The sequence below is a fragment of the Theropithecus gelada genome, chromosome 7b (assembly GCF_003255815.1).
Source record: "Theropithecus gelada isolate Dixy chromosome 7b, Tgel_1.0, whole genome shotgun sequence".
Taxonomy (NCBI): Eukaryota; Metazoa; Chordata; class Mammalia; order Primates; family Cercopithecidae; genus Theropithecus; species Theropithecus gelada.
Genome location: NC_037675.1, coordinates 90,588,206 through 90,606,306, shown reverse-complemented (window position 1 = coordinate 90,606,306; position 18,101 = coordinate 90,588,206). Strand labels below are relative to the sequence as shown.

Below are 18,101 nucleotides of genomic sequence, written 5' to 3'. Positions count from 1 at the left end.
CTGGTCAAAGATATTAAAGAAGTCAATGTTGATCAGTAGGAAAATTTAGAGTGCCAGATAAAAGAGGTGTCTGAGGTGGCAGTGTCAAAGGGCTGGAGGCGACGCGTTCACTTGATTTGGAAACAAATCAGATTCGGGAATGTGACGGCAATGTGACGCAGGCCTTGCTGCTGAGGCGAAAAGGACCTTAGAATTAAGGGATCCAGAAGACATCAAAGTTAAAGCATTTCTTGTTGCCTGGAGAAAACAGAAATACGGAAGCATCTGCCTGGGGAGTATCGAGGTACTCCTTTCATTTCTCAAGCAGAGAAGCAGCAGGGACAGTAATCGACTCAGAGGAAGTGAGAGGCCCCGAGAGCTTCCAGCCTGGCCATCCTAACACCACATTAGAATTGGGGTACCTGAGACAGCCCCCAGCACCAGGCTCCCAGCCCAGGATGCTCTTTGAGCTCTGTACTTACCTTCCAGTAGCTTTTCCTAGAATCCCCTTCCTGATGAAGTGAAACGAGGGGTAATAGATGGGCAGTTTACGCAAGTTAGAAAGATGCTCCCTGTTGGGGAGCTGACTTGGACAAATATATTCCGAATTTGCAGGGTTCGCTGTGACGCTCCTCCTCGGAGCCTGTAAATTCTTCCTTTAGAGTTCGCCAGTCCCTACATTTAAGCTGGAAAGACTCAGGAAATGTGTGAATGGGAGCCTAATACCCAGGGTACCCCCAACGAAATGTAGAGCTTACTTGGAGATGTGTTTGTTAGTTTGTTTTCATCTGTTCTTACCCCTTGGCCCTAAACATTATCCAAGCACAGTCATCTGTTGGGTATCCATGGATATCTAGGACCCCCTAAGATACCAAAATCTCAGGATGTTCAAATCTCTTATATAAAATAGTGCAGTTTTTGTTCTTAGTTTTTGTTGTTGTTGTTCGAGATGGAGTCTCGCTCTGTCGCCCGGACTTGAGTGCAGTGGCACAATCTTGGCTTACTACAGCCTCTGTCTCCTGGGTTCCAGTGATTCTCGTGCCTCAGCCTCCCAAGTAGCTGGGACTGACAGGCACCTGCCACCACACCTGGCTAATTTTTTGAATTTTTAGTAGAGATGGAATTTCACCATGTTGGCTAGGCTGGTCTTGAACTCCTAACCTCAAGTGATCCACCTGCCTTCGCCTCCCAAAGTGTTGGGATTACAGGCGTGAGCCACCGCGCCCAGACAAATAGTGTAGTATTTGTATAGATCATTCATCCTTTCCCCTTTCCCCCCTGACATCCCTGCAACTCACCTACCAATTTAATTAGATTATCTTTTGTTCCAACAAACAGCTGTTAGTTTCAGTTTGCTTAATCATTGCTTTGAGCTTGTCTCATGTCTTCAGAGCAACAAGAGTTTGGGGTGTTCTTTGATTCATTTTTTTGGAGAAGAAAGGCTGCTCTTGGTGTTCTCTGTCTCCAACTTCCATCCTAAAGATGATGCGTAAAATCACAACTTGGTGTCCAACTTAGTGGGAGATTTTTGTTCCCTAAAATCCTGCTCATCAGAAGCTTGTGCACTGGGCTCCCTGGCGTCACTTTGTCTCCTGTCTCACTGTGACAAGAACCCCTAAGGTGTTTGCAGTTCATGTCCACAGTGAATCCCATCTCCCGTTTCCCACTTCCTCCCTCCTGCTCACTCGGGCAACTTCTTTCTCAATAACCTTCAGCCAAAAGGGAAGTGGAAGAAATATTCATGGCAAATGACGTCAGTAGAGCTGATGGCACCCTGTGTTCTGCTGCCTTCAAGATCAGAGGCAGCTGTTATAGATATCTTGATTGATTGCAACAGAAGCCAAAGGGCATGGCTCTTACTTACTTCAGTGATTTCAAAGCAACAAATGTAGATATCCTATCTGTCTTAACCGATGCCTAGGGATTTTGCAAAAAGGAGGAAAAGAAAGACGTCAACAACAAAGTGAATTGTATATCTGTTTACTTTTGATGTGTTCTATTTGAGATAGTTTGGTTTGAAGAGCTGCTTTTCTTGATCATAGCACATGTATCTGTGAGCTTACTGTGAGGTTTCTCACCTTTTGGACTGGATCATTCTTTGTGGTGGGGGCTGTCCTGTACACTGTAGAATGTTGAGCAGCCTCCCTGGCCTCAACCCATTAGACGCCAGTAGCACCCTCCAGCTCCCACCCAGTCATGACAATCAGAAACATTTTCAGACATTGCCATACATCCTTGGGGGAAGGAAGTGCAAAATTGCCCACAGTTGAAAATACTGGCTTAGTATACAAGGTGTGCATAAACGCAGATCTACTCAGCATTTCCCCACGAAATCCACAGCTTACTTGGAGTTTTGTTTATTTGTTTGCTTGCTTGTTTTCATCTGTTCTTATCCCTTTGTCCCTAAAAGTTATCTATCTAAGCACAGTCATCCCTTGGTATCCATGGGGGATTGGTTCCAGGACCCTGTAAGATACCAAAATCTGAGGATGTTCAAGTCTCTTATATAAAATAGTGTAGTATTTGTATGTGATCTATGCACATCCTCTTCTGTACTCTGTTATCTCTAGGTTACTTATAATATGTCATACAATGTAAATACTATGTAAATAGTTGTTAGACGGCATTGTTTGGGGAATAATGACAAGAAAAAAGCCTGAACGTGTTCAGTACAGATGCAGCCATCATCTAACTACATAGTATACATGTCAGCAACAGTGTAACATTTTCTGGAATTATTTTTCCCTAATATTTTTGATCCTTTGCTGATGAAATCTGTGGATATGGAACCCATGGATATGGAGGGCTGACTATATTTTTTCTCCATTTTGGGGGGTTAATTAATGCCCCAGTTGTGTCATTCTCAGGCAGAGTTAGAGAAAATGGACAAAGATATTTCAAAGCAGAGAAGTCTAGTAATGTTATAGAAGATCTGGGAGCACTTGTCTTCCTTGATGGCTTCTTTGGATGGCTTCCTTGATTTACCGCGACAACCATTCTTCACCTTTCAGACACTTCAGAATTCCCTGACAGATTCCTACAAAGATTCCTTCAGCTAGGGTGGAGCCTGATGTTTGGTTTTCTGGGGTTCCCATGGAATTTCACTGCACATCTGGAGGCTTATTCCCTGGGGAACATCCAGTACTTCTCCCCCAAGCTGGGTGCCAGACCTCAGGCAGCTGGATTCACCCAGCAGCAGATTGGATAAGCCATCCACTCACTTGTTCACTAACTATCCAGCACTCCAGATGTTCCAGGCACTGTTCTAGGTGCTAGGGAACACCCTAGTGTATGTATCTGACCATGTACCCATGTTCTTTTTTTTTTTTTTTTTTTTTTTTTGACACAGTCTCGCTCCATCGCCCAGGCTGGAGTGCAGTGGCACCATCTTGGCTCACTGCAACCTCTGTCTCCTGGGTTCAAGCAGTTCTTACGCCCCAGCCTCCTGAGTAGCTGGGACTACAGGTGTGCACCACCACGTCCAGCTGATCTTTGTATTTTTAGTAGAGATGGGGTTTCACCATGTTCGCCAGGCTGGTCTTGAACTCCTGACCTCAATCAATCTGCCACCTTGGCCTCCCAAAGTGGTGGGATTACTGGCACAAGCCACCACGCCCAGCTTACCCATGTTTTTATATCTGATCTTTTCTGTCTGTGTGTCATCTATTATTTGGTATTTTTGTTTGTTTGTTTCTTGAATTTATTTTATTCAGTTAAAGAGATTTCATCATCCTATAAGACTCCTCAGGTGTGAGGGAGAGCAGGGAGAGCTGGAGAAACACATTAGCCCTGTGGAAAATCACATGATTTCTAAGACGGTAATGGTTATGATTCTTAGGCTTTCTCTGTGGGAAGTGTTTCATTGTCATTGTTTTGTTAGGTGGGTCAGCTCAGAGGTGCTGAAGGCAGTGCTTACATTTTTGCAGCAGGTGTATATTGCAGTGTGGATTGAAGCAGGGGCTTCCTGCTGGCCTTGTATTCTTAGTTTGTTAAAGCAGATGGCCTCTCCAAGTCACTTCCCTCTGAAACTCAGTCCCAGAGGAAGGGAGTGGACATGCTTAGAAACCACACCAGGAACCCACAGAATACGCACACCAGACTTGATGGATTCCTGTGAAGTAGACCTGGCAGGGACCTATCAGGACAGACCATGGCTTTCTGGAGGCAATAGTATATTCTCCCAGCCTTACTAAGGCTGTTAGCTGCCCCTAAGGTCTTTGGAGTAGATGCCCTATTTGGTAGGTGTTCCTTGGAATCTGTAGCTCTGGCAACCACAAGTCACAGAGGGAGGAGCAAGTCAAGGGATATTACAGAGCAGGAACTATGTGGAAAGGGATGAAAAACCAAACCGGCCCCTTCGAAGTCTGCAGCCACCCATCATTTTAAAATGAGTGGACTCAGGCACAGCAAAATGAAACGAAAGTCAGCAGACCCAGGACTTAAAACCCAAGAATCCTCATGTCTAGTGCAGCGCTTTTCCCATCCTGTCCGCAGAGGAGAAGCCTCTTCCACAACCAAAGGAACCATCTCAACAGTTTGAGAAACTGAGGCTCAATATTTCTCTTCGCCCAAATAGCTGGACCGTGGGTTCTGGAAACTGTGTTACCTGTTCGTCTCCCTGCAGCATAATATAACTGTGTGTGTACATTCAAAACAAGAGGATTTGAAAACATCTTTAAGATGTGTGACCGTTTTCCAGTCTCGTACTATAGAGAAGAGGCAATGTGATAAGACAACTGCATTAAAGATGAAAATTGAAATAGGCTGCTGGGAACCGGTCCAGAGGAGAAGTAACGTTTGTTACTGAAGCATGGGCAAAGGAGGAATTTTTTTTAATATGGGATTTGAGATTGGCTCAGTTTGGATAATGGTTGGTCATAACTCTGTTCAGCACCATGACAGCACGTGTGGTGTGAGGCTGAATGAACCAGCAATCATTGATGTGGTTCCTGAATTAATTCAGCACCCATGGCAGCATGCGTGGTGTGAGGCTGAATGAACCAGCAATCAATGACTTCGTTCCTGAATTAGGATGCTGAATTAGGTACTGATGGGAGGACCCTCCCCATCCAAAAATTTAAAGGGTGGCACTTCCTTGTTCTCTTGTACCCCTCTGTCTCACTTCATTCCCCTGAGATACAACATGAAGCACTCCTGCCAAGTGGGTCTTCATTCCTAGAAAGAGTTCCTGGCCAAAATGCCTGTCTCTTTTCTTATGCTGATAAACTGGGTTGGACCCTCTAGGGAAGATCCTACAAAGCCAATCCACTGCTCCCCTCCTAGAGATCTCTTCCCGGGCCCTTTATCCTTCACAATCAGCTATGCCTCTGAAGCAGAAGCCCCTGCTATCCACCAAACAGCTACCCAGTCCCCTGAAATAATTCCAGACACAAAGCTCCAATGTCTTTGGTCAAAAGCATCCTACCACAATAGCGTGCCTGCATCAGAAAGTTCCTCTGCTATCTAAAGAGGTAAACCACCAGTAGTCTCTCTTGACCACAGAAAATTTAGACTTTTTTATAGAGACCCAGAGTGTGCTGATGAAAAGTAGCACATTACCTAAGGTAGAGAGTGGGAGTGAGCCCCAGAGAGAGGCACAGGAGAGAGAGAGTGGGGCAGCACTGTATCCTCATAGGAAGGGGTGGGGTGGAGAGATCCAAGGGAGGGGTGTTTGGGTGAGGGGACTGGGAGAAGGGTGCCCAGAATCTGTAGGTTGGAGTACCGTGCTGAGCACAAGTTATATAATCAACTCAAATACTTTCTTTCTACCTTCTGGTAGTTTACAATCTAAAGAAAAGGGAATGCCTGTACAAACAGTGCAGTGTGTTTTTATGCACAAAAATCTCACTGTAGAAAAACTTTTGATATCATATACTAATATAAAAGGCTGACGAAATTTGTTAAGTGAAAAAAATTTTAAGTTGCAGGAAACTGTTTTCCATATAAAGTTATTTTTTAAAAAGATAGATTTGCGTGCATGAGTAAGTATATATGTGTGTATTTGTTTGTATTTCAATGAATGTGTATATATGTATGCTTATTTTTGCATAGACAATTTCTGGACATATATATAAGAAAATATGATTTTGAAAGTAAGCCTATAGGGAAGGCATTTATCTCTCAAATTATATCCATCCAGTGTTTTGTTTTGTTTTGTTTTTTTTTACAGTGAACACACATTACTTTCATGACTTTTAAAAAGAGGGGAAAAACTTAAGTATTTTAATAATAGATAAGAGTAAGCATTATAGCGTCTCTTCTCTTTGGAGAGGAGAGACAGGAGGTTGTTGGCTCTGAAGACAGAAGCACTGACAGGGTGTCAGGGTGTGACAAGGAGAAAGGCATATGAGATATTCTAGCAGAGAGTCCAGGACACTTTTCCATAGAAGGTTATCAGACTCATTAGGCTGCTTGGTGTTCACCCCAGGAGCCAAAGAGGGTCCTTCTGGCATTGATCTACAGTGCTAGGTCTGTGCTTAACCAGCTTGCTGGATAAGGAAAGAGGTCTGAGTGATGACGTCTATTTTTGTTTGCCTGTCAATCTGGATATTGAACCCAGAAAGTGTTATATCTAGTACACTCACAAATGAAAACCAAAAAGATGACACTTGGGAAATCTTTGCAATTTTAGGGTAGGCTAAGATTTCTTAGAACACAAAAGACACTAAGCTGTAAAAGAACAAAATGGTAAACTGGACTAAGTAAAAATTGAAGACTTCTGCTTCTTAAAAGACACTCTTAGGAAACAGAATAGTAAACCATGGACTGAGAAAAAAACATATATCTCATAGAGGACTTATATTCAGAATATTTTTAAAAATCTTACAACTGAAGAATACTAGTTGAACCACCTAACTAAAAAATAGATAAAAGACTTCAACAGACTTTTCATGTAAGATACGAATGGCCATCAAGCACATGAAAAGATGCTCAAGGTTATTTGTCATTACAGAAATATAAATGAAAACCACAGTGAAATATCACTATATATGCCCTAGATGGCTAACGTTTTTAAAGATTGACAATTTCAAGTAGTGGCAAAAAATATGGAGCAACTGAAACTCTCCTGCGTGGTACACGCACCCTCTTTGGAAAACAATGTAGCGATTCTCTGTAAAGGTAAACATACGTTTACCAGCGATTTTCCAAGAGAAATGAAAACGCAGGTTCAAAAAAGACTCGTATAAAAGTTTACAGCAGCTTTTGTATCATATCCAAAACTGGAAACAATCCAATGTCAACCTACCGGTGAATGAATTGTGGTATATCCATTCAGTGACTACAACTCAGTGATAGCCATAAGGAATGAACTATTGACACCACATCTTTGATGAATAACAGAAGGCAAATCCATGGTTGTCCAGACTAGGGGTAGGTATGTCTGCCAAGGGGTGCAAGTAAACTTTGGGGTGATGGAAATCTCTATCTTGGCTATGCTCTTTATCTTGATGATGGTGGTAACAGTGGTGTCAGAACTCTTAAAACTCTACACTTAAAATGGGCACATGTTCTTGTATGTAAATCATCCCTCAGTAAAGTTGACTTTTGAAACAATGGCACTCGCTGTACTCCCCTGGGGAAGGGCTGGTACTGTAGTATGCCAGTGTGCATAAACATTTTAATTTTCTCCTACCATTTGCAGTTCTTGCATTTGCCAATTCGCTTACTTAAGATGTCAAGAGAGGAGAATTCCAAGCCTTGCTCTCTGCTCCATTCTGCCCATAGGGCTACTTATTCAGGAACTGATCCTTTCAGAAGGGAGAGTGGGGCTGTAGGAATGCATTGTGAATGAGATTATGTGAAGGCTGGGGGTTGCACCTGCCCCGAATGACCGGAGACCAGCACTAGTTCCATGATCACATCAGGATTTTTATCTGTGGAGGCATCAGACATGGCACATCTGGTTTGAAGGAAAGACGGGGGACACGTCCCTCAGCATGCTGCTTTTTTTTCAGTTTATGTATCTGTTTGGCTTGGCTGGGTGGGGGTGGGGGGCCACAGGTGGATGCTCTACAAATCCAAAGCACCCCCCCAAGTGTGCCTTGGGAATGCCCCACTTAGGTTCTCCCACATGTGTGATTATTGATGGGATACTTTTCCTTTAAGGTTTCCTTTCTCTCTTTCTGTTTTCTTTCTTTCACTATGTCTTCTTTTTATTTGTGTCCCTCTACAATTTCCTTTAATGTGTTTTTGAAGAATACAGAAATACTTCCTTTAATTTTCTGGCCATATAAATAGAAAAAGACTCCAGACTTCCTCCCTGTGTTTCCTCTTGTTCTGGGCCCAGCAAACCTCCTGGCCACTGAGGAAAACTTTGGGTACGAGTCACCTGTGGAGGTAGGGACCATGTAGCCAGGCCAACCGTGGTCACCTGTAGCAGTTGCGTTCTCAGTAATGGCAGAGACCTTTTGCTTGGCAGGAAAAAATCATTTTTCTTGGCTACCCCCTGAGAAAGGAAAAGGCCATTTCTAAAAGGAGGGGCAAGAAGGAAAGGCCTGTGGCCTTAACAGCCCCCCCTCAGGAACTGCTTGTCCCTGTGACTTGTGAGATGCCAGCAAGAATGCTGGGGCTGTGAGTGCTACTTCCAGGCAACAGGCCCTGTGGGGCACCAAGGGACCCAGGGCAGTGGGAGCCACAGGGGCAGTGGGGAGAACTTTTAATTTTTTAGTTGAATGGTTTTATGTATATAAATATATATGTTTTTATATATATTAAATATATAAAATCATTCAACTAATTAATATGTAAACTATTTTATAATAGTGTATATATAAACCATATTAACCATTATATATAGTAGTATATATTAACTACTATGTATACTATTATAAACTGTATAAAGCTTAGTCGATATTATATATTATATAGTTTACATAGTTTATATTATATAGTTTACATAGTTTATATTATATAGTTTATATTACATATAACATGTAACATGTTATATATTATATAACTCATATATTGTTATGAACTTATATACATTATAAACTAATAGTTTATAATATATTAACTATTATATGTACTAGTATATATAAACTATAGTTGATAATATATAACAAATTATATATAATTTACAATATATAAATTATATATTATAAACTATAACATACAACTATTATAAACTAATTTTATGTATAATTTATAGTATATTAACTATTATATATAATAGTATATATAAACTATACTATTATATAATAATATATATTTTATTAATGATTATATATAATATGCATAATTTATTATATATTCTATATAAAAGTACTTAATATACTATTATATAATGGTTCATATATCTTAATATATAATATTAATATACATATATAAAGTGCATTGTAATTAATATATAATATATATTAATATCAGTGAGAAATGGTGACTGTTTAAGGTATTTCACCCCTGGAGTTGCCAAATATATAAACTATATATATACTATTATATATAATAGCTAATATAGTATGTATATTATCTATAATAGTTTATATATATTTTATTAATGATTAATTATATTAATTGATAAAATATATATAGTAGTTTACATATACAATATATATACTAATATCAGTGGGAAATGGTGACTGTTTTAGGAATTTCACCCCTGGAGTTGCCAAATAAGTTAATTTACTTGTTTCTCATATAATGTACTTATTAAAATAAACTTTTAGTCCATTATGGAGTGTAAGTAACAGGCCTTCTGCAGGCAAAATAGAAAAAAACTCTTCAGAGTCAAGGTCTATTTTTTTTTTCTTTCTTTCTTGAGACCTTGTCTTTGGGAAGCAGTGTCGTCCATATCATTAATTGCTTGTGGGCCTCTTTTTACCACATCGTATTACTCCGTTGGAATTAAACCACACATATAAAGTATGAAAAACGTACTTTTTTAAACATTAAAAAAGTAATTTTCTAGCATAATACCCAAAATAAAGTGCCATGGAGCCATTAGTAGTAAATTGAATTTTTTGGTATGTAATTTGTACAAAAACTGACAAGTGCGAGCCCCTTGTCCCCCGTCATTAGTCATTGGGTTTAGCGGACGCAGAGGCAGTAATCTGCAAGGGAAGGCATTTTGATGTCGACTTCAATTGCACACTTCATTTATTTGGACAGGGCACAGGCGGCAGCTTCTGTCACGCGGCATCACCGCACTATTAGTGAATTTCGCCCCAGGGCAGCTGGGACGCTGCGCTGGGGCAGATGTTCTTTTCAGCCTATTCAGTGACCATTCTTGGGGGTTGTTTACTGTTGTCATGGTGACCTTCATTTCCATAGCAGCAGAGCTGCTGTTTCTCAGAGGAAAATGAATTTAGTTATAAAAGGATAATATTTTTCTCTGTCTCTATATAACCTGCCATCTGTCAACTGGTGGATCAGTAAGGATTCAGAAACCTATTAAGAATTATAGCAATGAAGTGATGAGTATTTTTTTTTTTTACCCATATTAAAAGCAATAATAGCAGTGGAAGCAAACATTGTGCCCTCAACATCAGAACTTTAATTTTTTCTTTATATTTTAAGTGCTTTTTTAAAATGCCTTCACCAGCTCCACACCGCTGTTACAAACACATAACCTTGTGAAACACAACTTACATTCTGCTGACAAATGGAAATGACCAGATGTCTTGTTTGTCTCTCACTAGATGCAGGTGTGTTTAATGCTTTCCTGATGCTGTGAGCTTTCCCCAGTTCATTAAAGATTCCTATGGCTGAACTTCCTATTGTCACTGACTCTCCTGCTCCTCACCCCAGGGTAAAAGCTATGGGGGTGCATAGATCAGCAATTTATCAGGAACATACGGTGCAAATTATAAAATTAACAACATGAGAAGAGACCATGCTTGTGTGATGAAAAATTTACTAACATGATCCTTAAATCTCATTCTAGAACACGTTTTCTTCTTCTCACATCCCACTGGGAAGAATGTCGCCTTGGGGATAGCTCATCTAGTTCCTGGATATTTTTTTTTTTCTCTGTTGCATTCATGAACTGTAACTTGCAGGGGGAAAAACACACACACACACCGGCCCCGTTGTAAATAATGTTATTTATTGGTTGATTTTTCCAGATCCTGACATTGATGCTGCCAGTGCCATGATGCTTTTGAATACTCCCCCTGAGATACAAGCAGGTTGTGAGTAGATATTTCTATAGCCTACAGCACCATAGTTTGTGAACTTAACCTTCTCATTTATACACCAGGTCATAGGAAGAACGAATGCTAAAGTAGAACGTCCCTTGTAGAGTCACTTTAAAAGCTACATAAGTCCATGAGTACATGCATATGCATATAAACATGCAGCCATGCATATGTATGAATAAATGCATAGGTATATTTCCAAGATGAGAAAGTTCTCATATCATTTCAGGACTTAAGACGTGGGGAAAGGGAAACAGATCCTTTGTTGAGTCCCAGTGGAGAGGCCTTCCTTGCTCCTGTAGGTATTGCTCCTGTGAGTTTGTAGTTTCTCCTAGAAGAGGCTACATGGGGTCAACTTAACCATAATGGACGGGAGCAGTACCCATTTTTAGAAATTTCTTTCTCTTCTGGGACCTTATCGCCAGGCTGCCATTTTGGAGAAGAGTCTAGTGAAATAGGCCTGTTGGAGCCTGGAATATCTTTGAAATGAAACCATGCTACCAGCTTGGACCATTTCCACACAGCCTCCCAGGCTGCCGCAGATAGCAGGGCAGGGCTGTTTAGCTAAGCAGGACTCCCATCCTCACCTTCTGTTGGCCTTGAACAATGTCAAGTTTGAGACAACTCTTCCTTACTGAGACTTCTTCTCACCACCTGAGGTTTTTCCCATCTCTGGAGCTAGTCTACCATGGTTTTAGAAAGATCTCTTCCCAAGGGATGAAGAATGACTTTGAACAAAGATATCTGTCCCTTCCTCCTCCCAACTCGAGGTCAGTACCTGTGCCCACATTCCACACCCAGCTAGAACCCTGTTGGACACACAGACAGCTGGTTTACCAGGGTCTGCTCAGCTTGTTGTTAAGACATTGCTGCGTTACAGCCTCTTACTGATGAAACACACTGGTGAGGACATGGTGACATGAAGCAGCAGACACCACTACAACACTGCCGCGTAGGGGCTGGCACTCACCTGTCTCCTTCTTATGGCTAGGCCTTCAGCTCATTTTGGGTTCTGGCTCTCTGAGGGCCACGTGGCTGGCTGAGCAGTGGGGAGTCTCTGCCTTTGGAGTGGATGGTACTTCACACAGGAAAACATCCATCCTCAGACCCAAAACAGGTGCCTTTTGTTAGTAGTGGACTACGTGGAGTTCCAGGCCATCCATCATAGCCCCCCTGCTTGTCCAGCCTTCCTGACAGCTTTAAGATATTTGACTCCAACCTTTCTTATTTATTCCTATTTTAAAAGACCCAAGAAATTCAGCTGAGCATTCTCAGGGAGGCTTGTTCCTCTGCCTGGAGCTGCCATTACCTGTTCCGAACAGTCTAGAGTTCTGATTCTCTCTTTCTAAACTCAGACCTCCAGCTATTGCAATGTTGGACTCCCTACACCTCTGACATGCAAACGCCACTGCTAAGCAGATACTGGTCTAGCTGTGTAACTAGCAGTTAACCTGGAGTGTGGTTTTTAAATGATGTTTTTATATTTCAGAGAAATATGTATGTTTTTAATTTTTTTTTTTAAATAAACTTCCATTCTTAGATGGCATTGCAGGAAAAGTACAGACCAGATTGTAATCAAGTTCCAGGCTGAAAAGATTTCTAAAATTAAGTTGCATAACTCAACCCAGTGGAAACATTCTGATTTCATCAGAGCCGTGTAAGATTCGAGCACCTTCCTTTGCACCGAGCCACTACACAGTGATCATTAGCTTAACAAAAATACTTCCAGCTGGTTGCTGAAGTGCAGAGGGAAAATGGGATTATGGACTTCTGCTAGAAGAGGCTACATGGGGCCAGCTTAACCATAATGGACCTGAGCAGTCCCCATTTTTAGAAATGTCTTTCTCTTCTGAGACCTCATCACCAGGCTGCCATTTTGGAGAAGAGTCTGGTGCAACAGGCCTGCTGGAGCCTGGAGTATCTTTGAAATGAAACCAAGCCAGGCAAGGGGACTGATGGATCATTCGCAGATCCTCAGCAGCTTCCATAAATGTCCATGATTACTGGATTCTTGAGCATGGGTAGGAAAGGAAAAAGGTTTCTCCTGATGAGTAGACGAGTTGTTTTCGGTGTTCGCCACCCCTCTCCATCTCTGCAACACTCCAACTGTAAATACTTCTTTTTCCAGGATAGCCACAGTCCTGTTTACATTGAAATGCTGAATTTGAGTTTTACAAGCTCAGTGTTCATATTTTGAAGCTGTAGGCTCATTTTTAGAAGGCTTTTTTTAGAAGGCTATTACTGCTGTGTGAGAAATCCAGCCACAGCCTTCATGAAAGCCCCAGGCCAAGAATGGAGCTCCAAGACAGTGGAAGGAAAGAACCCAGGGTGCCTCCAAAGGTCATAGAAGGAGATGCTCATGGACAGGAGTAACAGAAAAGTAAATGTGACGACTGGGCAGAGAGTAGGGACACCACCTTTGCATTCACTGTCCCATCTGACCGCCAGCCCTGGTTCAATGCCCTGGAGGTCAAGGGCAAGCATAGTCAAGGGGCAGGTTGTAAGGACCCCGAGGATTGGAGCAGTACCTTTGCAAGGGAGTGAAGATGCACGGAGCGTCTTCTCTGTGCACTTGGGAAGTCAGCTGGCCGATCCTGCCCGTAAACCCAACCAGAGGAATATATCTGCAGCTTGTGGTTAGCTCTTTCTGGCTTCACTCTTTCTCCATACCCCAGGCCCCTGCCACCTTTCTTTTCATTTCACGTTGTATAATGTTATTTTTCTTGGGATTTGAGGCAGTCCTTTGCCTTAAGGGAAAAGCATTACAGACAGAATGATTAGGCAGTCATCCCCTGCCCTGCCGGCATCGCCCAAGGCCTGGAAAAAGTGAGAGGCTATTCCTGTGCAAAAATGGTTAAAGGCAACAGCCAGCCAGCCAGCGACAGTGATGGTGTGTGAGCAGCCTATGTAGGGATGTTTGTGTGCCCGTGTCCCAGTGTGGATATCTCCCAGGTCTTCTCCAGGTTGAGGGGTCCTGCCGCTGCCCATGAGTGGGGAGTGTGGCTTCCGAGAGCAACACATTTCCTGTCTGCGCAGAGCCTGTCTGTGTTCCCCCATGGGCTGGTGCTGTGGCTGGGCCCTGTTTATAGAGCTTCCTCGTGCAGTGCTATTTATAGCCCCTTGTTTTCACCTCTCGGGCTGCTAGATGCCCCTGCTTGCATGGAGGCCACCAACCCAGTCTCTTCTGCTGCGGTTCTGCTCCCAGCAGATAGAGGCTGGCCTGGATGGCTGGAAGGCTTTTCCTTTGTCCTCACCCTTCATAGCCACTCCAGGTCACCAGATGGCAGCCACTTAGATCTTTTCTCTTCCTCCTACCCTTGCTCAGCATCTGTAAAGCTAGCACAAGGCCAGCAGACTGGCCACAGTCCAGGGTCTGAAGCTGAGTAGGTTGCACAAAGGAAATGGCTCAGATGCTGTTGAGAGCCCCAGGCAGAGCAGGCCTCTTTATCGTTGGAGGGTCTGTGTTGCCCCAAGGGAGCCCAGCACACAATGTCTTGCTTGGGCTGGAGTCCCTGTGGGTCCCTCCACCTCTCATTTCAGTCTAATGCTTCACTTGCAGTGCAGCAGCAGTGTGCACCTAGTAAAAACCTCAGGCTGCAACATTTTGTCCTCCTGGCAGCATCCACTGTGCATGTGACATTAGCCTTTTTAGACTTTGCCTGTTTGCAGCACAGGAAACATTCTGCAAGGAGAGCCACCGTGTCTCACGTGCTGTATAGGACGCTGCCTTCAGAACAGTCAGCGTGGGACATGGCTGGCTCATTACCTCCCGGACTTTAGATTATGCTCCAGTCAAATCCTTCTGCCTACCCGACCCTCCCCACCCTCAAAATGGCTATGTAGACTAATTCCAGCTTCTAGTATCTCCTTAAGTACCTGCTTTGCAGTGAGTTCCCCTTTGACAAGCCCCGTGAGTCAGCTTTAACCCCAATGGAGGACTCGTTAGTCAGGAGAAGCCAGATCTCCATTACTCATCTTCAAAGGCTTATATAATCCCTGTTTGGAAGGTTCCCAGAGACGAACTCTAGATAATAAACAAAACAACAAAATGGAACAAGGGAAGGGGAGGGATTGGGGGAAGGCGTTCCTCCCCCTGCCTGGAACTGGGATGTATGTCAGACACACCAGGCACAGCAGAGGGAGCACAACCAGGAAATAGGCTGTGTCTCCCCGTGCCAGCCCCCTCCCCAGTGCGCTTCCAAGTAAGCAGGTGGAAAGGCCGACTTTAGGAAGGGGAAGGATTAGCGGAATCACCTGCTGCTCAGCTTATGGCCTCTGAGAGAGTTAGCCAGGGCTGCCCTCCAAAGGCAGCGGCAAGAGCTCAGAGGTTAATTTTAGAAGTTGTGAAACACCAAGGAGGCTAAGCCTCAGGAGGGGAGCCGGGGAAGTGCTGAGGGATGATGTAGTGTGGAGGGGTTTGTCCTGGACCTTAGACTTTTTTTTTTTTTTTTTTTTTTAAGCTGCTCAGGATTGCGTTATCCCATTTAGATCACAGCATCTACAATGAGCGGTGCTGCTCTGTTTGGCTCTCTTCTTATGTGTGAAGGTTGCCTTCTTGCTAGTTAAAACCAGAAAGCTTCGAGTTCCTCTCTAACATCTGAGAACGTGGTTGATGGCAAGTGTGGGAAAGTGTGGTGCCAACGTCCCTCATCCTGAGAGCCTCAGGGGTGGGTATTCTCCCAATCTAAAAGACAGATACGTAACTGGCCTAACTTGCAGGGATGATGCTGGAGGCCTGGGCCTTGTCTGGAGAGAGCCACAAATCCGAGGGAGAAGTTGACTTTGAACATTGAGCCCTTTTGATGTCTTACATAGCTGGAGGCCAGTGCATTTCAGTACATTGGGGGCGGCAGATTGGCTGTAAGGTTTTGGTCTTTCGGTGTCTTCGTGTGCTCTGAGGGAAACAGAGTAAAACGAAGGGAAAGAGTAGATTTGCTGGTAGAGAAAGGGCTGAAGGATCGACTCATGTTCCCACCAAGCTTCCTAATGTAGGTAGTGAACTGTGGGCCTCAGAATGCCTTTCTCTAACAGAGCCATTTTAGACTGGCTGTGACTTGTTCTTCAGAAGCCATGTTCCTGACACTTGGGGATGGGGGCAGAAAGGAGAAAGGCAGGGGTGCGGTTAAGTGTCACAGCTGGTTTCTGGCAGCTGGTGAGCAAACACGAACACAGCCTCCATCTCTCCATGGAGAGCACTGCCAATGATGAGGACGGAGAAGTGCCAGGGTTGGCAGAGGCAGCGTTTAGTTGCAGCTCATTTGAGAACAAGCTGCAGGATTCAGAGGAAGAGCTGAGTCTACATGCCAGAAGTCTTGTGAGGTTCAGGAAATAGCTCAGGGAAAGCCTATTAATGCTTCAAGAGAGCTTTGTCCATGAGATTCTCTTTGAAATGAGTGCTGTTCCTTAATCAGGAAGATGTTTTAATAGGTAAATGCAGAGTTAGGAATAACTACAAAAAGCATAATGGGCTGAAAGTATTTCCCCATGTTCTGACCCCATTCAGCCCTGTCCTTGTAGATCATCAGTAAGAGGATGCCAGAGAGGTGATATAGGATGGCAGAAGGATGACGGTGATGATGACGATGATGAGCTTACGTAACGAGCCAGCCACTGAGCTAAGCAGTTGATGTAGCTTATCTTATTTCATTCTCAGAGCAATCCTACAAGGTATGTTTAAGTCTGCTTCACCAGTGAGGAAATGGAGGCCCAGGAAGGTGAAGGCACTAGGCCAAGGCCGAACTGAGGCTGTGTGGCTCAGAGCTTACACTCTTCACCACTGCAGCATACCTCATCCCTGAGGGTTCCATGAGACAAGGAACATCCAAAGAACATGGTCTCCAGTAGGAACTTGGTGACGACTGGCTTCCTTTCCTAGTTTTCCTTTCTGCTGGCCGTACCCCTGGTGCTTACAGGTTCTGAGCATTTGGGCAGAGGACTCTGTCATGCCACACTGTCCCCAGGGGTGCTTTTCTCCTTGATTGGCAGATGCCTTGACGACCATGCCAGGGTTAATAAGAACTTGCGCTCCCTAACTTGGATTTGCTCTGTTCCCATTCCAGGGTTTCCCTTGTCTTTGTCCAACTTGATGTGTTTTGGGTGTTGCTGCTGCACAGGTGGCTCTGATATGACACGCACAAGGGGAACAGAAGTGCCATAACAGCACCTGTTGCTGTCCCAGCAACTCTGTCACCAGGAAGATGGCTACATTCTTCTGGCGTGGTCTGATTTTGTCCCATTCTGTTCTTGATGGGTTTTCAGCTCCTCTGAAATAGGGAAAGCACAGGCTGCCTCAGGATTCTTCTGTGGATGTTGATCGTGTTGATGATGACAGTATTGATAACTAACATGCATTTTCCAAATACTCATGCCTTCATTAACTCACTTAAGTCTCCAGAGACACTGGGTAAATGTCATTTTTGTCCCCCATCTTACGGAGTTTAAGTAGCTTGCTCAGCAGACATGATGAGTAATTGACAGAGATGGGCTATAGACCTAGGTTGGTTTCCAGAGCCTGGCTGTCAGCTGCTGCGGCACAGGGCACTTCTCTGCTCAAAATGCCTTAATGGATTTCCCGATACCCATGGGATAAAGTCCAAACACATCTTCTGCTAGGATTGTGTGCTGTACCAAGCAACCTTTTAGTTCCTTGAGCACATTGTGCATCCTTAAAAAATCACTTCCAGGTCTTTGTATGTGCCATTTTTCTGCCTTTGAACTCCAGTTTAGATGGCACTTCCTACAGGAAGCCTTCCCTAATACCCCTTAGTTTGGGTTAGGTGTCTCCATCCTTTCTGCCTCTAGGCCCCCTGTCCTAGCACTTACCATAGTATATTTTCATTGCCTCCTTAATTCTCTCTCTCTCTCTCTTTCTCTCTCTCGATCTCCCCCTCCCTCTTGCCCGTAGTTACCTTATGTCTCCATCATCTAATACATAGGAAAGTACTTGGTAAAAGTTTTAGTATCTGTATATGGGACTGTAATAATTTT

General features: G+C 43.5%; 1 protein-coding gene across 4 annotated transcripts in view; it reads left to right on the top strand.

The window, feature by feature from the left end:
* Positions 1-18,101, top strand: part of FOXN3 (forkhead box N3) — a 468,588-nt gene that overhangs the window by 423,333 nt on the left and 27,154 nt on the right. For 2 of the 4 annotated variants that reach the window (XM_025390905.1, XM_025390904.1), the window contains one exon: positions 11,043-11,108. The exons of the other annotated variants lie outside the window; for them this stretch is intronic. In XM_025390905.1, the coding sequence (XP_025246690.1) occupies positions 11,043-11,108 (66 nt within the window). The remainder of the gene's footprint in view (positions 1-11,042; positions 11,109-18,101) is intronic. 4 annotated transcript variants of the gene reach the window in all.